This window comes from Amphiprion ocellaris, chromosome 5, assembly GCF_022539595.1.
Source record: "Amphiprion ocellaris isolate individual 3 ecotype Okinawa chromosome 5, ASM2253959v1, whole genome shotgun sequence".
Lineage (NCBI taxonomy): Eukaryota > Metazoa > Chordata > Actinopteri > Pomacentridae > Amphiprion > Amphiprion ocellaris.
Genome location: NC_072770.1, coordinates 40209320 through 40223869, shown reverse-complemented (window position 1 = coordinate 40223869; position 14550 = coordinate 40209320). Strand labels below are relative to the sequence as shown.

General features: G+C 39.6%; 1 protein-coding gene across 2 annotated transcripts; it reads right to left on the bottom strand.

Annotated features, from left to right (window-relative positions):
• Positions 1-4159: 4159 nt before the first annotated feature.
• LOC111577545 (complement C3-like) lies at positions 4160-13426 on the bottom strand. Of its 2 annotated transcripts, XM_035954484.2 has the most exons (10): positions 12369-13426; positions 11450-11605; positions 10891-11075; positions 8685-8768; positions 8379-8584; positions 7786-7870; positions 7316-7499; positions 6187-6312; positions 5913-6068; positions 4160-4608 (listed from the first exon to the last, which is right to left on the bottom strand). In XM_035954484.2, the coding sequence occupies exons 5-10, from the start codon at positions 8515-8517 to the stop codon at positions 4486-4488; spliced, it is 813 nt and encodes a 270-aa protein (XP_035810377.2). In that variant the 5' UTR covers positions 8518-8584; positions 8685-8768; positions 10891-11075; positions 11450-11605; positions 12369-13426; the 3' UTR covers positions 4160-4485. The 2 variants fall into 2 exon arrangements, with proteins under 2 accessions (XP_035810377.2, XP_054866602.1); XM_055010627.1 differs by lacking the exons at positions 8379-8584; positions 8685-8768; positions 10891-11075; positions 11450-11605; positions 12369-13426 and adding an exon at positions 8060-8345.
• Positions 13427-14550: the final 1124 nt, after the last annotated feature.

Sequence of the window (14550 nt, the reverse complement as noted above, 5' to 3'; positions counted from 1 at the left end):
GGTTGTGCCAGATTGGGGAGAGTATACTGGGTTTTAATTGAGAGCCTGTGATTTCCAGTGCTTTCCACCAAGCAGACAAGGTGGAAGCGATCATAGGGTTCTTGAAGCAGGAGTGATGTTTAAGAGCAGAAGAGATAAAGGGAAGGTCAGAGATTTTGATCTGGTTACAATCTAACTGTTCTAGTTCTAGCCAGGAGTTATATTCTTCATGTGGATGTATCCATTTGGTGAGATATTGTATTTGGTTGGATAAATAATAATACATGAAGTTGGGAGCCTCCAGTCCCCCTTCGGATTTATTCTTCTGGAGGGTAGTCAAGCTGATTTTAGCCTTTTTATTCTTTGAGTAGAATTTACCAATAGCGGAGTCTAACGATTGGAACCACTTTGATGTGGGTTTAAATGGAATCATGGAGAAAAGATAGTTGATTTTAGGTAATATTTTCATTTTGACTGTAGCTATTCGTCCCAAAAGGGAGATGGGGAGGTTGTTCCAACGCCTCAGATCATCACAGACTTTGTCCAAAAGTGGAGTGAAGTTCAGGTGAACTAATTCTGAGAGTTTGGAGGAAATATTTATGCCCAGATATCTGATGTTGCCAGTAGGAAAAGAATAATGCGAGTTTTGGGCTGCGGGCTTCCACGAGTTTTCTGTTAAAGGTAATATAATTGATTTTGACCAGTTGACGGAGTAGTCTGAAAGACGCGAGAAGGTTGTGATGAGGTTAAATACTTCCTTTACTGAAGTTTTGGGTTCTTGTAGATAAAGTAAAATGTCATCTGCGTATAGGTTAATTTTATGTTCAGACTCCAGAGCGCAGATACCTTTGATATCGGTGTTCTGACGTACAGCTGTTGCTAATGGTTCGATAAAGATCGCAAACAATAAGGGAGAGAGTGGGCATCCCTGTCTCGTTCCCCTTTGCAGACTGAAGCTTTGTGAAGTGATCCCATTAGTGGTGACTGTAGCCTTGGGTGAGTTGTACAGAGCTGATACCCACTGGATAAATGATTCTCCGAAGCCAAATTTGTGGAGCACAGCAAAGAGAAAGGACCAATTGACTTTGTCAAAGGCTTTTTCTGCGTCCAGTGACATAACAATAGCTTCTTTGTTGTGGCGTTGCGTCAAAGAGATTAGATTTAGAAGTCTTCTGATGTTGTTGGTGGAGTGTCGGCCATTTATAAATCCTGTTTGATCGCTGTGAATTATTGACGGGATGATTTTCTCCAGCCTAGAGGCGAGAGCTTTTGAGATAATTTTGATGTCGGTGTTGATTAGTGACAGAGGTCGATAGCTAGAGGGAAGCGTAGGATCTTTGTCTGGTTTCAATAATAATTTAATTGCAGCTGTATTCATGTGCGGACTGATATAACCATTATTTTTAATCTCTGTCACTGTCCTGAAGAAAAGGGGTGCTAACATTGACCAAAAATGTTTAAGAAATTCAGCAGGGAAACCATCAGGACCAGGTGCCTTGCCTGCTGGCATACTGTCTAATGCACATTGTAATTCTTTCATAGTCAATGGAGCATCTAATATGTCTCTGTAATTTGACGTTAGTTTGGGCATGTTTAAATTGTTGAGAAAATTATCTATATCTTCTATGTTTGGGTTAACTGCTGCTGAGTATAAACTCTGGTAATAATTATAGAAGGTCTGGTTGATTTCCTGAGGTGACTGAGTATATTTTCCTGAGGAATCCTGAATTGCTGTTATGAAGGATTTTTCTTTATTGCGCTGGAGTTGGTTCGCCAGAAATTTTCCTGATTTATTATTGTGTTCGAAATCATTATATCTTAGCTGTTGTAATAAAAACTCTGTTTTCTTGGATAGGATATTATCGAGGTTTAGTTTTGCATTTTGTAGTTCGGACCATAATTGATCACTTGGGTTTATTGCATAATTCTCTGTAAGTTGTTTAATTTTTTCTTCAATTTCTTTCTCTGTTTGTAGATCTTTTTTTTTCTTGTATGAGGAGTATGATATTATTTTACCTCTGATTACGGCCTTTCCAGTTTCCCAAAGCAAAGATGGGGGTAAGTCAACAGAGTCATTGTTTTTTAGAAAGTCTGCCCACTCACTCCTTATTACTCGATCAAATTCTGGGTCTTTGAGTAGAGAGATGTTGAGGCGCCAAGTCTGAGGAGGTTTAGGGATGGAATCTGTTTGCAGGCTGAGTGATATTGGTGCGTGGTCGCTGATAATGATTGGGTGGATTTTAGTAGTGACTTTATGTGCGATAGAGTTATTTAAGAGGAAAAAGTCAATTCTTGAAAATGTTTTGTGTACCGCAGAGAAAAACGTATAGTCCCTCTTTGTTGGGTTTTTGAGTCTCCAGACGTCGTCTAGTCCGAAATCTTTCATATAGTCATGTATGACTTTAACTGATTGTGACTGTTTTACGTGTATTGGACTATTAGATCGATCTACTGAAGGGTTTAAAACTATGTTGAAGTCACCACCGATAATAGTTATTGAGTTAGCAGATAAGTCTGCTAAGTGAGAGAAAACAGTGTGAAAGAAGGCTGGATCATCATTATTCGGAGCATAGAGGTTTACAATAGAATATAATTTATTAAAGATTGTTGCCTGGATAATAATATATCTGCCCTCTGAGTCCGTTACTGTACTGTTTAAAGTGAATGGAATTCTCTTATGGACTAGAATGGAGACCCCTCTTTGTCTGCTGTTATAACAAGATGAAAAGATGATACTATAATTCGAGTCTGATAAACATTTTTCTTCCGACTGTAGTAAATGTGTTTCTTGAAGGAGCAAAATATCTGCTTTTAATTTAGAGACATAGTCCATGATTTTAACTCTTTTTGTTTGTGAGCGTATGCCATGAACATTCCAGGCTACGATATTAAACTTGAACATAGAGAGAGAAGATGTTCTGTCACTGAGTATGTAGTAATGTAATATAACATCTGTGTGTGTCCTTGTGAGCTGTCTGTTGCTGTCTGTGAGCTGTGAGTGTTGGAGAGAGATGTATACAGCAGGTCAGGATCTATATATACATTATATAATAGCACATCATTGCCTGAAAAACTATCAACAAACACATTATAAAACATACAAGCACAATAAATATGGGGAGTACATAGAGTGTGAGTGAGAGTGTGGGGGGTGAGTGTGTGAGAGGGGGAGAGGGCTAAAGGGAGACATATAGAGAGGGAGAGAGAGAAAAGTAGAAGGAGGAGGGGGTTCTCCAGTGGGGAGTGTAGGTTAGGAGAGTGAGACATTTACACCTGTGACATTTTTTTTAATAACATTTTCTAACATAAATGACTAAATGATATATTAAACGTTTAAGCCATTTTTTTTTTTTTTTTTTTTTTTTTTAGAAGAGCCAGGTGGTAATGGAGGGTTCCCGAAATAGCTGCCCATCTATGTATAGTTTGTCCACAACCAGTGCAGTCCGTTTACCTTTCTGTCTGTGTTCTTTCATGATGGGATATAATACTTTGCGCCTCTCGTTGATTTCCCTGGGAAACTGGTCGTTCATCCCGAACGACGTGCCTTTCAGCTCCCGTCCTTTGCTCCTTACGAGCACTTTCTGCTGGAAGTGCTCGAACTTTGCAATGATAGGACGGTGACGGTTTCCTCCTCGGGGTCCGAGCCGGTGGACGTGGTGGAAAGTGATGTTTTTAACAGTTTCCGCAGGGATTTTAAGCGCCGACACCATGAAGTTTTTAACAAGGGTCTCTGGGTTATCCGGTGTGGACTCAGGGATACCAGAAAAGATTAGGTTGTCCCGCATGCTCCTCGACTGGATGTCCAGGACGGTCTCCCTCAGGGTTTTGTTTTCTTTTTTAAGTGTACACACCTCTGAAGTGACCGCTGTCAGCGTGGACCGGAGTTCGGTGTTGTCCCTCTGCAGATCCTCGATCTGCTGGTGGGTGAACTCCAGGCTTGCTTTCAGGTCTTTTATCTCCTGGTGAAGCAAACTAAGAATATCGAGCTTCTTATTAATAGACTCGAGAACACTTACCTGGATATCCGTGACCTCCAAGTCTTGTGTGTCCGTCGAGGAGTCTGCTTTCTTCCTCTTGCTCGGGTTGGCGTCTTCCATGGTGCACCGGACGAAGTAGTCGTCAATAAAGTTCTCAAGGTCCTCCACTGTGAGCACTACCGTTTCCGATCTTGAGCAGGCTATTTAGTTAGGTTGTTGTTTTATTTATTTATTTATTTTTAATACAAATACGTCGAGATAACGGCGATTTGTTTACTTCTCATCTAGCAGCTGGGAGCCGCCATGTTGAATTTCGTCACTCTCACTGAATCTCGCGATCTCACAGCATCTCGCGATCTGCCCCCCCGTCTCCATTAGATATATTTGAATATATTTAATATTGCGTACAATAACATAGGTAAAGTAAATTACGGTGGACATAAATTATGCCCTCTGTCTTTCAGCTGACAGAATTTCACTGCTGGTACCTGAGTGGAGCCGAAGCCTCCTCCTCTTCTTCTCTGGCTGTTCAGCCATTTGAAGGGTGCAGCAGCTTCCTCCATTCGTCCCCACTTGACCAGAGCCAGCAGGGCATAGCCGGTCGCCTCCAGCATGAACAAGTGGTTTTCCCTGTCAAGCCAGTGGCTGAAACCTAGAGGAGTGAGAAAGAATTATAGGAACTTGCTGTGTGCGTTAGTTGGGGTTATTATCCGTTATTATCTGTTTTGAGACCTTGAAACGTCACTATCCTTAGGTCTTGACCTTGCAAACCCCTTTATATCCAGGAACTTTCTCATGTGGAGCAACTGTGTTAACCTCGAACAAAACACCAAAAGAAACAAAATGACCTTTGAATCAATATTGCTGGCTTCATCAGTCTGTTAAACTGTGACTCTCTCCCGAATATGCTGAACCCCAACTAAAAATACACAGTGTGACTTACATTAGATCCTGATCCAACCAGTTTCCATGTCAGGATAATTTATGATTAAAAGTATAATTAATGAAGTGGCTGCTGTTGTGCCTCATGCGCTAATGTGCGCAGCTTTCTCAATTTGGAGAAACTCCTTATGTTGCAGAAAATTTAACAAATTCAGAGGAAAGACTCCCACAAACAGCTGGAAGCAACCAACTAAACTTCAGCTTGTGTTAATATTTTGTCAAAACCCAGATTACATTTATTATTGGCAAGTGCCATTAACCTCAGTTTCAGGTTAATGACACTGCAACCCTAACACTGTAGAGCAAAATGAACTAGAACATCTTTTTGACACCTTGGAAGGAAACTGTGTCTTTAGTGCTCTCTGTAATATTTTTGAAGCATTATTGGCCCCGAATAGTGGAAAAGTCTTCCCTACATAGCTTCACACAAAGTATGCATCATGTGCGTGCTCTTTTGTTAATGCCTTTTGACTTGTGTCACGTTGGAAGTGATGACATGGAACTGCTAAAGGGCCATTGGTACTCCCGACTAAGCCACTGTGACTTTTACAGAAAAGTGAGCAGGATGCTAGTTCAGACAGAGTGCACATCTGAAAGAGACAGCATCAGTAATTGTCACTAACCTGCCTGATCCAAACCCTGAACCTTGTGCAGCGGCAAATGCATTATGAAATAATTTATCAAATTCCTCTGTTAATTCTTGTGCACCAGACTTCAACAATAGTGAGATCTGACATTTGAATTCAATAAACTAATTGCACCAGGGAAAAAAAAATGCAGTTTAAAAACCACTGAATAAAAAATTGAAGCAACTTGAAGGGATAGTTTCACATGTTGGGGAAAAATAACACAAGATTCCATTTCTGCCAAGACTCAGATGAAAAGATGAATTTCATTTTAAGGACTTTGGAGGAAGGATTTAGTTCTCTCCAGAAAATAAAATGTGAAAACTCAAAGTTCTAGCAGATGAGAGTTGTATGTGCCTTTTTTTTGGACAAATGAAACAAGGCATACCTGGAGCTGCACCTCTGAGTAAAAGTTCATGAAGAGTGGTGGGCAAGCCGTCCAAAGCCAGGGCATAAGAGGCGATGGCCACCGTGTATGGTCTCCTCTCCCCACAGGCTTCGTCAGAGCTCTCTTCAAGTAGGCTGATGTTGAACGGATGGCTTCCTACAGCAGACGGGCAGATGATAGCTTTGATACAATCACTTCTCATTATAAAAATAATAATGCACAGAAGACTAAAGACAACTGCTATACTAACAATAATGCTGACTTCCATAATTACCTCCACATTTACACCTGGACTGCTGCAGTGGATCCCTGCCTGCTTGAGCGCATTGTGGACAAATGTGGGACCGATGTGGACAAAGGCGGTCAGAGTTGTCTCTGGGTCGTCACCACAGAGACCACCCTGGAGACACGGATAGCAAAAAGAGGCTTTGAATAAACTCTGGAAAGCTTTTAGACATCACGTCAAGTTGGTTCTAAGTTGTGAATCCCATGATTTTTATATATTTACTCCTCAGCCTACTTTTTGCATGTCAGCCTCAGCTTGTGATGTTTTATGTTTCTCATGATGCCTTTTAAAGTGAACTCCAAACACCTGTTCTGTATCGACTCTAGTCAGTCAGCAGAGTAATTATAGAGAAATTATAGATTACACTTGTTGCTGCATTGAATTAAAGTAAACTTTGCTTAAAGTTTTTTTTTTTTTTTTAAAAAGATGACAAAAAAATATATTTTCCAATTATTTTACCTGATAATACCTGATTTCCTTATTCAACCTTTAAATGAAAATGTGCATTTTAAAGAAGAATTGAGTTTTTACGCCTGTGTCTGGCTGGAGCCTGTCCCAGCTGAAAATGGAGGAGAGGTGGTGCTCACCCTGCACAGGTTGCCCATCATTCATATAGTAGACAAACAACAATTCATGTTCACATTCACGTTGCATTCAGACTATTAAGAGAGGTCCGTTACCATGACCTGCATGTCTTTGCAGTGTGGGAGAGAGCTGCAGCATCTGGTTAAACACCGAGACAACATGCAAACTCCACATTAACATCAACAGACACTGATTTAAAGACAGGCCTCTTTACTCAAAAGATATATGACCAGTGTGATCTTGTTATTGTTTATAGGGTTATTGCTTGTATAGTTTTTAATCTTAAGCATCATTTGTTTAAAAAATTGGGGGGTTAGCTTAAGATTAAGTGACTATCAAGTCATCAAGCAACAAAAAGGCCTCAGATGTCACAGCTGTTTCTGTTTTTACTATTTAACATAACGTTTACGGCCCTTGAATACAAAAGGTACAGAGGATTGGATAACAATGAATTCCAATAATTTACATGGGAAAAGAAGCAAGGACTAGAGCTAAACATGGTGTATTTAGAGTGCCTGTGTAAGTGTCTTACAGTCATGGTCGTGCTGTAAACGGGGTTGTCTTCTACGTAGATTTTCTCTCTATGCCGGAATTTATTCTTCACCAGGTAGAGCAGAGGGTCACACACTTGTTGCTCGTTGATGCCGATGATGGCAAAACGGCCATCATCAGCCACACCTTCACCACGTACGCTGTGATCCTGACATTGAGGTAGCCTCAGATTAGCCAACATTTAGTCACTCACCTATGATCTAACGTACACTGTTTATCAGACAAAGTGGTATAAATTAGTTTTCTCCAGTAGTTCATTTTATGCATGGACGTATTTACTCTTTTTTTTTTTTTTTTATCCAGTGTACCTTAAAATCCACATTATTGGATAAACCCAACTCTTGGGTTCTGAAAAAAACAAATTCAGTGTCACCAATGAAACTGAAATACTCTTAGCTTGTGAGTTGAGAGAGTTGATTAGAAACGGAAAATGTAATATTTAGGTAGTACCATGTGCTTGCTCCTGTGCCCCGTATCCGCCGTACAGAGACACAGGAGCCACCGCTCCTTCTGTATGCCAGCTGGTTCTCATAGCCTGAAAACAACACAAAAGAATTCAAAGAAAAGATACAAGGATTGAGAAAGTTTGACTTGCACTGTGAAAAAATTATTTGTTCCAAAATCATCCATCTTTCTGTCCAATTAGCTAACAAACCATCTAACTACCAAAGAGGCTATAGTTCATTTTTGAAATAAACTGATTATCATCCGTCCACCCACCCACCTGTCCGTCCGTCCGTCCCTCCCTCCATCCATCCATCCGTCCGTCCGTCCGTCCATCCATGCGTCTGTCCATCCCTCCATCCCTCCATCCAAATATCCATTGATCCCATCCATCCATCCATCCATCCATCCATCAGCTAACCCTTTGTTCAGCTATGTATCCAACAATCCATCCATCCTTTTTTTCCACATACACCACAAAATTAATACATTTATTTATGCCCATCCAGTTTACCTATTTTATTAATTTCATTTTCTAGTAGATATACTGTTTGACTTGTAACAAATCCACTTATTCCTGTGTTCTCTCTCTGTTTCACCTCTCCTGATGTATCGGATAGCCTCAGCCTTGCGTTGCACTCCTACACTCTCCCAGCTGTTGCTTCGGTCCAGGTACAGGGTGGAAATGAGTGGCAGAGTGATGGAGGCCAAGTTCTGCTCCACACAGCCACCAGGCATTCGGATCAGAGACGCCAGAGAGTCCTCGCTGATTGAGTTATCAGTGCTGTCTGCCAACACACACTGCCTGGAAAGAAAGGAAGAGGAGGAATTAGGAATCAGTCATATCACTGAAGTTAATTTTTAATCCTCATCGGCTGTTGGTCACTGACGGAGAGGTAACCTACCTCTGACATTGATGAATGTCTCTGGCACAGAGTTTGGCACAACTGACTCCAGTTCAGGCTTGCCACTATGAACTGTCTGCGTTCCTGCAGAGGATGGAAACATGATGACAACATAATGACACAGGCAACAAAAAAGGGACAAAAAATTGGACAAACAAGTTACAAAGCAACAAAAAATGGACAAACAACCAAAATAAGACAAAAAATGACAAAAGAGAGAAACAAAGCGACAAAAATTAGACTAACAACACAAGCGAGACAAAAAACACAAAGCCACAGAAAGGATACACAAAAACAATGAATAAAGCAAAACACAAACTGACAAAAATAAGACAAAAAACACAAATGAGACAAAAAGGAAACACAAAACGACAAAAACAAGAAACAACGACAAAAACGTGAGACAAACAACAAAAGATGACAACAAAAGTGTACGTCCCCAATCTATTTGAATACGTCCATATGTGGGGGTGGGTCTACGAGGTCTACGAGAAGAAAATTCAAGTTAGGTACAGATTTTTTCTCACCAAAACTCTATATGTGTAAGTCTGCCCCTGAGGTCCAACAGACGTCTTGGGTGTGCTTCGTCCTTCTTGATACATTCGCAATGCTAATTTCGGGAATTATTTTTATGTGTTAACTTGCACGAATTCTTCCTTCTTTTCTTTCTTGACACATTGTTGCATTTTGTGGCACTATTTATGAATCAGTGAAAAAGTCTGAAGCCACTGGTAGGAATGTGAATCACTCCAACATGCTACCAGGGCTCCAAAACTTGCTCTAAATGAAAAGTCTTGGTATTTGGCATTAATGTATCGAACACTTTGGTTTGTGATAAAAGCCAATCGTTAGTCTCAACTGTACTAATGTGTTGAGCAGGGTTAGTTAGCAAAGGTTTGCCTGCTAAAACCTGGTGAACATGATAAATATAGCACTAAATTTAAAAGCATTGTGTTAAAAAGTTTCAAGATATCCCCCTACACATACAACAGATACACTATGTGGAATAAAGAACTGAGTCTTGCACTGGACTGCACTTTATCACCCATCCTACTGCTCATGTGCACTAAGACTGTTTACATATTTATATCTTTTAAGTATTTTTTTTTTTTTTAATTTATTTCTACATAGTGTGCCTTTTTCTATTTTTTTATATATAGCTTGGAGTCACCAATTGTAATTTCGCTGTGGGGAAACACAATGACAATAAAGATTCTTGATTCTCAATGTGTCCCCCTTTAGTTCATGCACAATGAAGATATGTTGTAGTGGCTCAAAAATTGCTATAAAAGCAAGCAACAGTCCAAGAAAACACATATTTAGGTTAAGATGAGTTCCTTTTTGACACGAGATATGGGTTTTGCTCTTTCAATCATTGGTCGCTTTTAATGTAAATCTCTTGTGAATATAGGTTGTAACCCTACACTATAAATGAAGTATCAGCTTCGTACCAGACTTTTCAGAAGTGAATATCACCTATATTTAACACACATAAAACAATATTCAGTATTAGGCACAAACCGACATATTAAGAGATTAGTTGGTTTGTATATTATTCTCCACCCAAAGCGACTGCAGGATCGCCTCACTTTCAGCAAACACACAGTGTAAACACGGCCTTGAGCTGCTATAAGGGGAAAACTGGATTCAAAGTGTTGACAGCTACTTCCTAATGAAAGCTAGTTTATGATGTTTTTCAAGGTTCACTATAGGTTTTTTTTTGTGTGTTTCTTTACTTGTGTTGCTATGTATAGGAGCACCAGTCAAGAAAACAATTAAATCATTATTTATTTTTTTTCCATTTTGATTTTATTTAACCTTTACTTAACCAGTAGAGATCCTGTTGATATTAAGAACCTCTTTTTCAAGGGTGTCCTGGCCAAGATAGGCAGCAGCAAATACAAAACACAGTTATGAAATTACACAGTTAAAACATGATTAAAATACGGAGGAAAAAAAAAACAATAAGAAGAAGAAGAATTAAAATCATTAAAATCACCAGTATTACAGTACATGATGATTCCTGTGAACTACTCTGTGTTTTGCTCAGTAGCCTGACTGGAGAATCTAAAACAAGTAGGTATCTGCCTTCACATGTAAACACGTTAACAGCATGTACGATGGTGTCAACTCAGGAAGTTGCTCGAGTGAGAAACGGCTGAAATTCTCCAAACAGAACAGACAGCTGTTCCATGCTCATACATACTTTGTCTGGTTGTAGTTTTGAACCCAGTACTGGAGGAGTAAAGCAGTCCTAAAGCAGTCCTAAAGCAGTCCTGCATCAGTCCTGCATCAGTCCTGCATCGGTCCTGCATCTGAAAACACCCCCTTAGCATCTCGGCCTCCCCCACGGGTGCAGCCAATGTCTCCATGCTCCACCACGTCCCAAATCTGAGCACAGAAGGTTAATCAAGAATGAGGTGACATGACTTTATATTTTAAAATGATGCCTGTTCGGGTTAGACTTATTAAACCCACTGCATTCCAGTGTGTATTAAATCATGTCAATTAAAAACTGACTTTTAGAAGTATTGTGCATATTCACAAAGAAGGCATTAGTTCTTGTTGTTGCTATTTGCTTCTATGGCAACAAAATGCGGCACAATGTGGAAAATGGAGAATCTGAGAAAAATGTGGAGATTGTTTTATGAGTAAAGTCAATTCTATTTTAAACCCTTCTATCGATGATAGAAGTTGTCCTCATGATGATAAGTTCTTGAGGACAACTTATCAAGCCTAACCCTCTCAGATAGAAATTCACGCACCTTCCTCTGTGTGAGTCTGGCCTTGTTGAGAAGATACACAGCGTTGTCCACAGCCACCAGGCTGACTTTTGCACCCGGGTCACCTCTGATCTGAAAGCTGAAGCTCTTCCCAGGCGCATAGTCTCTGCAAATGCCGTCCACTGGCCTGACTTTGAACTGTAAGAGAAAATGAACACCGCAATAAACCAAACTTTTAATTATCCTGTTGGTTTGTACAACTTTTCTTGCTTGGTTTGCGTGGTTTACTTGAGCTTGACTCAGGTCAATATTGTAAAACTGAAATAGACAAAAGACAACAACAACAACAGAGAAAAGAAAATAAATCACTATACAAGCACTGATACATTCATGAACACAGCACGTATTAGACATGTACCGAACCCGACAGAAACCGTTCACCGACATATAACTCCAACTCTAACCCTCTAACCGCGAGTGAGGGTTCTCCAGGTAGGTATTTTCAGAGTGGCACAAGGTATGAAGGTGTGCCCGTTAAAGAACACGGCAGCCAGACTTTCCAGGTTAATGATGTTTATTGTTGTTGCAGATAACTCTGTGCTGCACTGGTAGACAACTGTGGCTACTTGTGGATAACTGTGGCTAGCTGTGGTTCTGAAACATCACAAACAGGAATACTGAATCAGTCAGACATTCAGCATAAATGTAACCACAATAATAATTATACTATGAAACAGTAACACAAATGCACATAAACACAATAACGAAGGGCAAAATATTATGCATGGCTCAGCATTTCAATCACATGACGGTAGCAATGTAGCCAAACCCGCTCGGACAGACAACATGGTGGGCTAATTGCTAAGCTAACGTCCGTCCTGTAAAGTGTCGCTAAACGATCAACAAGTAACACTAAACAGTGCATAATCATGCTCTACTGGTGGAACACATGACCACTCACCTTCATCATTTACACACAGCAGGTTAAGGAAGAAAAAAATGCAACATGCATCCAGTTCAGACGTGCACAGGAGAGAACGAGCTAACAACTGTGCTGCAACATGGAGAAAAGCTACGTCACACACGAGGTGCGTTCAAGGACATTACGTAAAAAAACACAATCATCCGATTAGCTCAACAAGGGAGGAAATACAACTATAACGCAACCCATACAACATCATGATCAAACTATGAGGGCTTTCTAACAACACTGTATGACATATTTCAACTACTTGACAAATTATAACAAACTTCTAACATGACATTTCTATTTGTGCTTATGTACACGTTTTACTCACAAACAAATAGTCTCCAAGGTAGCTTAGCTTAGCACAAAGACTGGAAACAGGTTAGAACTGTTAGCCTAGCTTAGCATAAAGACTGGAAACAGAGGAAAACAGCTATCCTAGCTTAGCATAAAGACTGGAAAGAGGTTAGAACTGTTAGCCTAGCTTAGCATAAAGACTGGAAACAGAGGACCACGTTACCCATGAGCCTCTGCTCCTGGCTGCCTCAGAACCACGTTACCCATGAGCCTCTGCTATGATAATAATATGAGACAAAAAATGAACAAACTGAATAATAAAATAGCCATTAAAACATGCAAGATGACCCCTAAAGTAACTAAAGTAACAATGTGAGACCAAAAATGAACAAACTGAATCAAAAATAGCCATAAAAACATGCAAAATGACCCCTAAAGTCACTAAAGTAATAATATGAGACAAAAAATGAACAAACTGAATCAAAAATATCCATAAAAACATGCAAATTGAGCCCTAAAGTCACTAAAGTAACAATACGAGGCACAAAATGAACAAACTGAAGCAAAAATAACCATAAAAACATGCAAAAGGACCCCTAAAGTCACTAAAGTAACAATATGAGACAAAACATGAACAAACTGAAGCAAAAATAGCCATAAAAACATTCAAAATGACCCCTAAAGTCACTAAATCTTTACGGTACACATTACTGCCCTCTGGCGGACACAGTCCGTAACGACACTATTATTATTTGAGGCAAAGCTGGCGATATTACAGAGGAGCAACACTTCCTGTTTCAACGTAAAACTATCGTAACGCTCTTAGGCTAAAACGTGGTTTTGTGAGACTCAGAAGAATCTGCAGTATGAAACAAAATCTATTTAAGGACTACTAGCTTGTCGACAATCTCAAATTGTGTTTGTTGTCACTATACGTTCAAAAATGAACACGTTATAGCTAATGTACAAATGCATTCGTGACCGGAAGTGTTAGCCGAGCTAGCGGAAGTGCAAACGAGGGTTTGCTATGACACGGACTCATACCTTAACATGCGTAGTTCTAAAATAAATCCTCTGCAAGACACAGAGCTCTAGCTCCTTTTCCTGTCCCAGGTCTCACGTTTCAGCCTGGTAGCGTGATCAGCACCTTTTAAAGAGACGCTGCTTGTAGCGCTGGAGTTAGCTTGTCACTAGCTTCTGATTAGCTGCTCGCTCGCTAACGCTGCCATCACGGAGATGCAGCTATAGATTGTCATTAGCTACGTTGTGGATTCATTTCCTGTTTGGACGTGACTCGTACAAAAGTAATTGGAGCAAGTGGAGAAGCTAGCTGTCGTCAAATACGACTTGGTTTACACCAGAGATCCTTCTGAATCGACCAAAATCGCTTAGTAATACTTTTGACATAAAATGTACAATAAAGAAAGATGCTTTTACGTTGAAGATGAACAGGAAGTGCTGCTCATCTGTAATGTCGCCAGCTATATCGTTTATAATAATGTCGTGTCGTTACCGCCTGTGTCCACAAGAGGCCAGTAGCGCCCCCTCCTGTGACATGATCTTACATGAGAGATTAGATGGCAGCAGACTCAGAAAATACAGTAAAGATACAGTAAAAAATACAGTAAAAATATACTAAAAAAATACAGTAAACTACTGTAAAATATATAGTAAAAACACCAAAAATATAGTAAAAAATATAGCAAAAAATCTCATAAAAATAAAGTAAAAATATAGTAAAGACACTAAAAAATATAGTACAAATACAGTAAAAATATAGTAAAAATACAGTAAAAAATATAGGAAAAATACAGTAAAATATAGTAAAAATATAGCAAAAATACAGTAACAATTAAAAATACCTTCAATTATTACAATA

Bases quoted from the DNA above. Each gene is read 5' to 3' on its own strand.
- LOC111577545 (XM_035954484.2), bottom strand. From the start codon at position 8,517: ATGCCTGGTGGCTGTGTGGAGCAGAACTTGGCCTCCATCACTCTGCCA. The intron at 7,500-7,785 runs GTACTACCTAAA...GGCTAATCTGAG, and splicing joins GGCACAGGAGCAAGCACATG to GCTACCTCAATGTCAGGATC. The intron at 6,069-6,186 runs GTAATTATGGAA...CGTCTGCTGTAG, and splicing joins GTCCAGGTGTAAATGTGGAG to GAAGCCATCCGTTCAACATC.